This window comes from Spermophilus citellus (genome assembly GCF_964194105.1).
Source record: "Spermophilus citellus genome assembly, chromosome: 9".
In the NCBI taxonomy this organism is placed as follows: Eukaryota; Metazoa; Chordata; class Mammalia; order Rodentia; family Sciuridae; genus Spermophilus; species Spermophilus citellus.
The window spans coordinates 96182163-96191658 of NC_138191.1; the positions used below are offsets into that span (position 1 = coordinate 96182163).

The 9496-nt window shown below is 50.5% G+C and overlaps 1 protein-coding gene across 1 annotated transcript in view; it reads left to right on the forward strand.

Annotated features, from left to right (window-relative positions):
* DHCR24 (24-dehydrocholesterol reductase) overlaps positions 1 to 8360 on the forward strand; it is a 31986-nt gene extending 23626 nt beyond the window's left edge. Inside the window, exons 6-9 of the mRNA XM_081308353.1 lie at positions 386 to 529; positions 4804 to 5001; positions 5335 to 5513; positions 5629 to 8360. Coding sequence (XP_081164479.1) covers positions 386 to 529; positions 4804 to 5001; positions 5335 to 5513; positions 5629 to 5782 — 675 coding nt within the window. The 3' untranslated portion in view covers positions 5783 to 8360. The remainder of the gene's footprint in view (positions 1 to 385; positions 530 to 4803; positions 5002 to 5334; positions 5514 to 5628) is intronic.
* Positions 8361 to 9496: the final 1136 nt, after the last annotated feature.

Genomic DNA, 9496 nt, shown 5'->3' on the forward strand with positions numbered 1-9496 from the left:
TGCATGTTGCAGACCACAGAGTGTGCTGGTTCGTACTGCTGAGCTTCTCCAGGGGATGAGGATGCCTGGGGAAGTACTGTGCCCAGAGGATGGTGGAGCTTGGTCCAGGAGCAGCGTAGAGGTGCCATGGTCAATTAGAACTGTGGGCAGTGGTTGCAATGAGATGGGTGCCCCATGCTGGCCTAGTGAGAGCAGGAAGGAGCCCACCTGCACGGAGCTCTGTTGGTGGCAGACACTGTTAATGCCCAACCTTACCTGGCTTTCAAGTCTCAAAGGCAGCAATCAACATGACAGCTTTGAAAAGGCCACTCCCTGGCCACTTTCACTCCCTGGTGGCATTTGGCATTTGTCTACATGCTGATCACAATGGCCTCTGTCATTTCAGCTGAATAGCATTGGTAATTACTACAAGCCGTGGTTCTTCAAGCATGTGGAGAACTACCTGAAGACAAACCGAGAGGGCCTGGAGTACATTCCCCTGAGACACTATTACCACCGCCACACGCGCAGCATCTTCTGGGAGCTCCAGGTGAGGCTTGGCTTTGCACAGCCCTGGGTCCACCTGGCCAGCAGCAGGAACCAGGATGGTTAGGACTGTAGCTACACTGACACCTTGTCCTGAGGGACAAACACCTTAAGCTGCAATAGTTGTGATCCCTGCAGTGAGAGCAGTAAACTTCCTTCAAGGGTCTGGCAGTGGGTCTCTGGGCTGGTGTTTTGGGGAATAGAAACCTGCTCTATCTTAGAGAAGCAGTTAGCCTCATCGAACCGATGGATTCTGGCTTGGTACAGGGCTAGAGAACAAGAGGAGGAAGTGGCTAGTTCTCCTTCGAGTGGAAGGGGGCAGTCAAACTTGGCCTTGGCCTTGAAAGGTGAGCAAGAATTTGTGCTTTATGTAGGGAGGAGTGGGCAGATGGAAAGCAGGGACATTTTAAATGGGGTCAGAAAAGGCCCCTTAGGAGATGAGCAGGAACTGAATGTGAGGAGGGCAGACCACGCAGAACCTCCTGGAGAGTGCCCAGGCAGGGAACAGCTGAAACAGCTAAGGTGGACCAACAGAAAATTCACTGTGTCAGGTACTCAGAGGAGGGGAACCTCCACCCCCCTGGCTCCAAAACACTTTCCTCGTTCCACAAGGAAGCCTGGTGCCCATTAAGCAGCGCCTCTCTATCCTGCCTTCCCCCAGCCTGTGGCAACCACAATTTGTTCTCTATCCCTGTGGATTGATCTATTCTAGAAATTTCATAAAAATAGACATACAGTATGTGCCTTTGGGACTTGCTTCTTTCACTTAGCAGAATGCTGTCAGGTATCAGTATTTCTCTTTGTGGCTGAATCATGCTCCATTGGATAGATGTCCCACATTGGTTTTTTCCATGTACCTGTCGGTGGACATCTGGGTTTCAGCCCTCTTACAGCAGTGCTGTTGTAAGCATTCGTGCATGAGTGTTTGTTCGAGGGCCAGTTTTTGGTTGTTTGGAGGGATGTGTACATAGATCCAGGAGTGGATTTGCTGGATTGTATGGTAATTCTGTCTGGTTAATTAAGGAGCCTACCGTTTTCCACAATGGCCACACCATTTACCATTCCCACTAGCAACATACGAGTGTTCTGATTTTTCTGCCTTCTCACCAACACTTACTTCTGAGATAGATAGCTATTTATTTATTTGTTTGTTTATTATTTACTTATTGCAGTTTATTTTGTTTTATTTTTCCACAATTTTTATTGGTACATTATAGTTGCATGTAATGATGGGATTTCTTTTTACATATTTTCACATGCACAATATAATTTGGCCACTATCATTCCTCAGCACTTCCTCCCTCCCTGTTATTTCTGATTGGTTGTTTTTTTGGGGGGGAGGTTGTTTGTTTGTTTGTTTTGTACCAGGGATTAAACCCAGAGGCACTTAACTACTGAGCCACATCCCCAGTCCTTTTTATTTTTTATTTTGAGACAGGGTCTTGGATAACTTGCTAAGACTGGTCTCAAACTTGTGATCCTCCTGCCTCAGCCTCCCAAGCCTCTGGGATTACAGGCATGCACTACCACACCCAGCATGATTTTTAAAGTATTAGTCTAATTACAGCCATCCTAGTCAATGTGAAATGTTTATCTCTTGGTTTTAATTTGCATTTGCTTATTGACTAACCGTGTTGAGCGTCATTTTGTGTCTTCTTGAGCATTTGTATATCTTTTTTTGCAAAAATGTCTGTTTAGATCCTATGTCCATTTTTAACTAGGCTGTTTGTTGTTGAGTTCTAAGAGTACGTCATATGTTCTTCATATGTGATTTGCAAGAATTTTCTCCCATTCTGTATGTTGTTCTTTCGCTTCCTTGGTCATGCCCTTTGGTACTCAATAGTTTTTAATTCAGACAAAATCCAGTTTATCTATTTCCCCCTTTGTTGTTTATACTTTTAGTGTCCTATTTAAGAATCCATGCCAAATGCAAGATCACAATTTGCCCGTTTTTCCATAAATGCTTTATTTAAGGTTTTAGCTCTTCTATTTAGGTTGCTGCACATTTTGAGTCAACTTCTCTATGCTGTGTGAGGTAGGAGTCAACCTCCATTGTTTTGCTTGTAGCTGTGTAGTCCAGGCAAGAATGTTTGGAAAACAGCACGAAGGCTGCAGGGCTAGAGCCTTGGTGCAGAATGAGGTCAAATGGCAGCCAGAGGCTGGACCCCATGGCTGTTGTAAGTGTGGCAGGAAATCAGTGGGGGATCCGAGGAGGGAAGTGACAATGACCTGATTTTTGTTTTAAAGAATGACTTTTAAACAGCTTGATGGCATGGCGGGTGGACATAAGTAGAAGAGGAAAGGAAAGATTTCTGCTGACCAGGTGACAGCTTTGGAAAGAAGTGTCGGGCCTGAGATGTACTGTAAGAGACAAGCCATTTGACAGGCTTTCCAGATAGATCGGCAGTGGGTGTGAGTCCGAGGTTAGGGGCCCAAGAACTGGGTGGACAGAGGTGCCCTTGGCTGCCACGGGAAGAAGCAGGGGGGCTCTGGAAGGGCAATCAGAAGCTTAGTCTGGGGCGTGTCAGTTTGAGATGCCTCCTGACACCTGGATGGGACACCTGCAGGCAGCCTGTATGTGGGTCAGGACCTCAGATTCAGCAGAGGTTGAGGCTACAAAAATAAATGTGGGTGTCAGTAACAGATGAATGTTATTTAAAGCCAGGGGAGTAGAAGAGTGAGGGTGGATAAAAGAAAGGTGCAAGAGCCTAGGGGGGCCTGTAGGTTAGGGAAGGGCAAACCCGCCAAGGAACCCAGCATCTGGGAGAGAAAAACCAGGAGAAGATGGCATCCCAAGAGAGGAGTCCTCTTGTTTTTGGTGAAGGTGGCTAGTCCTGTAGGCAGTTAGCACAGGTAAGAGCAGATGCTGGGCCCTTGGTCATTGGTCTTCTTGGGGGGCTATTGCCATAGGCTCTGCTTCTAGGAATGGGGGTCCTGGCCTGGCTGGGTCCCTAGTGGCCCCTGCAGCCCAGCAATGCACACAAGTGAATTCATATTAGCAGTTGCTCTTGGAAAGAGTCAGGGTGTGAAAGGAGGCCTTTTAACCTTTGTCCAATGGGATATCTGCTTTTTTAAAGCTTCCCAGGAAACAATAAAAGATATATATAATTTATTGAGCCTTTGCAGTGTACAGGCGTTGATGAGCCGCAGGGATTCAACAGAGAAGGAAGCAGATAGGTCCCTGCCCTTATGGAATGGTCTGATTAATTTGAGGGGTTGCAGAAGAGTCACATGCCTTCAGTGCTTGGCACGTGTGGCTTCTTTGATGAGCTGCTTCTGCTCCATTTGTCTCAGCTCATCCACACCACAGTCCAGTGGCCTGTTCCTTCCATACCTGAGGGAACAAGTGTCATAAAGACAGGGCCCATGTCTCCATTGCCACAGGTAGCACCAGTGCCCAGCATAGAACCTGGTACCTGACCTCACAGGTGCCTTATGACTGTCTAAAGAATGGAGCAGCCATGGCTTCAAGGGATTCCCCCGGGGCACTGAGGCGCTCAGGAAGACGGCAGGACTTGCAGCATTGAGGAACATTGCAAGCCAGGGGGCCAAAGTCTTCTCTGGGGTCGGCAGGATCACCAGCTATGAGAGCCCTGGAGGGGCTGGCAGGGAGCAGAGGGCATCACTGGAAAGCAGCAGCACTGTGTGAGGTGGCTCATCCCTCCTGACAGTCAGCATTGTGGAAGAGGAAGGGCTGCTTCTGCTCAGCAGGGTGGCCAGCAGCCCTAAGCTGGAAAGGCAGGCAAGCGTCAGGCTGTGAGCAAGGGAAGCTGCCAGTCAGCGGACTCCTTATGGAACCTGAGCCAGGCTTCACCCTCCCTGCTGTGTAACCTGAAGGAAATTACTTAAGCTCTCTGGGTATTGCTCTTCTCATTCAACAGCATTCATTTTTCAGACATTTATGGAATGTCTGCTCTGTGCCAGCCACCCTGACCTCAATTATTAGAACAGGAATGATAGCCACCTTATCATTTTGCTCCAGAAACTGGGCAGAGTGTCTTCCATTTGATGTCTTATTAGCCTCACAAGTCCCTTTTCACAGATAAGGAAACTAAGCTCAGAGAGGTTAAATAACTAGCCCAAGGTCATCACAGCTGTTAATGTCAGAGCTGACAATCAAATCCACACCTACTTGATCAAGTCCTAAGTGCCCTCACGCCCCACCACGTGAGGAGATTGTACATGGAGTACTTACATGGAGCACAGAACGAGGACCTGGCCGTGATCCATGCACGTGGACCCTCAGCCCTGCTCTCCACCCCCGCCTCCATCTTGCAGGATATCATTCCCTTTGGCAACAACCCCATTTTCCGCTACCTCTTTGGTTGGATGGTGCCTCCCAAGATCTCCCTCCTGAAGCTGACCCAGGGCGAGACCCTGCGCAAACTGTACGAGCAGCACCACGTGGTGCAGGACATGCTGGTGCCCATGAAGTGCCTGCGGCAGGCCCTGCTCACCTTCCACAACGACATCCACGTGAGCCAGGGGCCGGGCGGGGTCCCACCGAATCCCCAGTCTTGTCTAAACCACATGCCCCACTTTGGCAGGCCTGCCCTCTGGGCCTCACCTTCCCCAACTACAAAATGGGGGGCTCGTCCCCAGGTCTATGGGGGCCTCATCCCCAGGCCTATAGGGGCCTCAGCCTATCAGCGATGGCCTGGTGATGAGCACCTCTGTGGACAGCTTGGGTGGGTCACCTCATGTGGGGGAGTCGGGAGTCTTAGGCAGGACTGGAGGGGGCGGGCTACAGCCATCAACTGTCACCTGCTGGAGAAAAAGCACCAATACCCTCCTCCCTGGCCTCCTCAGGTTTACCCCATCTGGTTGTGTCCGTTCATCCTGCCCAGCCAGCCAGGCCTGGTGCACCCCAAGGGAGACGAGGCAGAGCTGTACGTCGACATTGGGGCATATGGAGAGCCGCGGGTGAAGCACTTTGAAGCCAGATCCTGCATGAGGCAGTTGGAGAAGTTCGTCCGGAGCGTGCATGGGTGAGCAGGTGTCTCAGGGTGCCAGGGGAGTTGTGGCTTCTCCCACGTGCCTCTTATCTCCCACCCTTCTGGATGCCACCAACCTGTGCCCTCACCCGCTTCTCTCCCTCTGCAGATTCCAGATGCTCTATGCTGACTGCTACATGAACCGGGAGGAGTTCTGGGAGATGTTTGATGGCTCCTTGTACCACAAGTTGCGCAAGCAGCTCGGTTGCCAAGACGCCTTCCCTGAGGTGTACGACAAGATCTGCAAGGCCGCGAGGCACTGAGGGGGGCCACCTGGAGAGACAGACATGTGGCAGGGACCGGCGTCTTCCCTTTACTCCAGCTTGGCTGCTTTCCCAGATCCACATTTTCAGAAAGAATCCCCTGCAGAAATCCCATCCAGAGAGCCCTGACCGCTTCCTACTGGCTTCTAGGGGCAGCCCAATCAGGTGGCCAGGACATGGGATCTGGAATCAGGCACACCTGAATCCAGGCTCAAGATTAGCCACTCATTAGCTGTGTAACTCTGGGTGAGTCACTTAATCCCTCTGTGTCCCAGCCTCTTCATCTTTTGAAGGGGCAGTAATACCTACCTGCAGGTTGTCCTCAAAGTCATGCACCTGTCACATGGAAGGGGCTGTGTGAGCAGGAGCTGTTATTAGTGCTTCCCATTCAGTGTCATTCTGACTGAAGTGCTTTGGATTCAGCAGCTGAGTCCAAAAAGGCCACCCGGGTTAGGTCCCCTGGGCACAGGTTTGGCTGGAATGATGAAGGGGGAGCCCTGGAGTTGTACTGCCATTGCCTGAGTCAGTCAGAAGAGCTCCTCGTGGGGAGAAGGAAGACTACTCTCCACCCCTGGGGTCTCAGGAGGGCAACACATAGGGTGGGCAGGCCCGAGATGTGCCGTGCCAAAGCCAGGTTCGATTCCGAAGTTCTCTCTGCCATCCTTGGTGATGTCCTATCCCTTTCTCCTGCATGCTCAAGCCTGTGGGTCCACCTCAGCCGTCACCAAGTTCACTCAGAGGACTGTGTTCCTGGAGAAGACATCTGGGATCCTGTCCGGCCCGGCCCAGTATGCCCAGGTGGGGAGAAGGGCCTTGGTTCTGATTGGATCCAGAGCACCACAGGCTCATTCTTCATGGCTCACCAACCCCCTAGGCCTCCTCTTGTATGCAGACCCCACTTAGGCATGGTGGGGGCAGGTCCGCACTGCTCTGTGGCATCAGGGCAGGTGGACTGCAACAGGTGAGAAAGTGGAGTCCGCCATCATTGTGTTTCTGTGAGGAGTCTCCCTGTGGGGCTGAAAGAAAAGACCATCAACTGGATTTCTCCAATCATTAATCCCCTTTTTCTTTCTCCTGCCCCAGCTGTAGTTAATTTCAGTGCCTTACAAATCCTAAGCTCAGAGAAAGTTAGCTCAGTTTCCGTTCAGAGGGAAGGGACCTTCCTAGGTCCTTCTGCCTTGTTATCAAAGCCTGTTTGTTTACGCAGCTCCACTTTGAGAACTGCTGGCCCAGCTGGAAACCCAGAATGTGGGAAGGACCTATTAAAGGGAAGCCAGACTCTGTGAGCTGAGCCAGTCACGGCCATGATGATGGAGTCAGGGGGCCTGGCTTTCAGTCCCTGCTCTACCGTCAACGAGCTGTGCAACCGTGGGCAAATCATTTGTCCCTCCGAGCTGCAGTTTCCTCATCGGTCACATTGGAACAGATAAGACCTCCCTAGAGCCTTTCTGTCTTCGATACCATGGTTGCAAAACCCATGAGGATCAACCCTTATTTGTGTTGAAAGTCAGAGGAAGAATAAATGAGGCAGGTGACCCTTAGGGATTGTCCGTCATTTAAGGTCCTTCCTTCAGCCCCAGGGCCAGTTCCCATCTCATTTTCAGAACAGCTCATCTTCAGCTGGCTTCTGTCTTGTCCCTTCCAGGGCCAGTATCCTCTTGAGATCTTGTCACACTTTTACTGAAGGACCTTCCCACCAGGCCTTGGCACACTGCCGTGTCTTCTTGTGGTCCTGTGAGGTCTGGCTGTGGCACTCAGGAGGCAAAGGAGCCACCCTTACCCATTGGCCTCTGGGCGAGGCAGAAGAAAGTAGCCTTCATTCTCTAGTCTGCAAAGCCGCACGTTGTGGCCTGAGCTCTGAGTGGGCCCCAGGCTTCCTCACTCGGTGTCAACTGATGACTCCACTTCTGTGGATGAATGGTTGACCTGAGAGGCTAATCCAGCAGCTGAAGTGCCATCATTTCACCAGTGGAGGCCCCATCGCAAAGCCACTGGTGGCCAGAGATGCCAGCATCCTGTGTCACCCTGAGTCCTATAACCCCAGTCTAGCCCTTCACAGACCTTAGGCAGAACCCAGGGCTTCAAAGGGGAGGTTTTTGGAGTCCCACCAGGTTGACGTTTGGCCCCTGTGACATCTTGCCTGAAAGAGTCCGTCTCCCAAGCATGCTGAGCTGCATTCTAGCTTTTCTTGTAGCCAGCCCTGTCATTGTCCATCCATGTGGTGGCTTTGGGCAGAGTTAAACTTGGTGCTACGGGGCAGTGAGTATAGAAAGGAACAGTGAGCCTCTCCCCTCCAGGGCCCTGGTTTCTTGGTTGCTTGAGGTTTAATGTAAAATCCCGTTTCTTTTGAAGGATGAATTGTTGACTGTTAACTGACCGAGAAGAGAGGGGTGGGGATGGGTGTGGCGTTGTGTGGTGTGTGATTTTTACTTTTTTTTTCTTTGGTCATGGGGACCAAAGAGAAAGGCATGAGTCTCCCCTATAAGGCTCTTTCAGCTGCAGACACTGTGCCTACTTGAACACACGTCCTGTGGCTGTGGGGCTGCTGCTTCTGTCAAAATAAAAGTATGGCCTGGAAGCTAGCCTTCGTCATTTCTTGCTCGGGACCACGATGCACAGTCACACCTGGGCTTAGGTGCAGGCCATGCTGCTCTGCCCCTCAGATGCCTTCTCCAAACCTGCGTGCCCAGGGACAGGACGACAAGAACATGGGGGGATGAGCTGCATTTCTGTCATCCCACTGAGGTCTGGACTGGGCTCTCCTGGAGTCAGTCCCCTGCCAGGTAGAGAACAGGCTGAAGTGAGGAGACCAGAGAAAAGGCCGGAGTCCAAGTGAGAGGAGCGCTGCTCAGGTCAGGGTGGGGCAGTCCTTTTTAAGGCACCAGACAGAGCCATCAGGAAGTTTAGCTACCGTCCTGGCTTTATCACTTGGTTGTGACCGACTGGTTTTGACAAGCTAGTTAATCCATTGAGTGTTTTCCTCATCTGTTAGTTCAGGAACCATTAGCTGTCCACCAGAGCACATCCCTCCCTTTGTACATACACAGCTGAATGGTGTTTCTCAGCCTCCCTTGTAGTCAGGTGTGTCCTTGAAAAGAGTGTTCTCCAGTGGCATGTAAGCTGGGTGAAAATGACATCTTGCCTGAAGGAGGCAGTCTTCCAAGCATAGGAGGCAGGAAAGTCCTCAGTTGGAGAGAGACTGGATCCCTGAGTGACTGTATGGAGAACTGGCCACCAACCCAAACCCTATCCTGAGTTATGGGAGCAAGAAAAACTTCTATGGCAGTTGAGCCACTTCAACAAGATTGTATAGTAGTTCACCTCAAATACCATAGGCTAAGTGAATAGATATAAAAGTTGAATTTAATGCAAAAAAGTTTTATGCAAACACAAGGATATACACAGTGGTCATTTTCCTAAAATATATGCGATGTGTGAATCTTACTCTAAAGTTCTCTCCAGAGATGCATTTAGGAAATTCCTTTTCCAGTGGTTCAGTTTCACAAACTGGGTTCTGCATATTCTCTTTAAAGGAGAAATCTTTAAGGTTCTTTGTGTTCTCGGCTTTCCAGCACTATAACAAAACACTTGAGACTATCAGAAAAGGGTTTATTTTGGCTCACAGTTTTGAAAAGATTCAGTCCATGGTCAATTGGGCCTGTGGTGAGGCAGCTCCTCGTGGTGGAGTGTGTGGTGGACCTAGACCCTCACTTC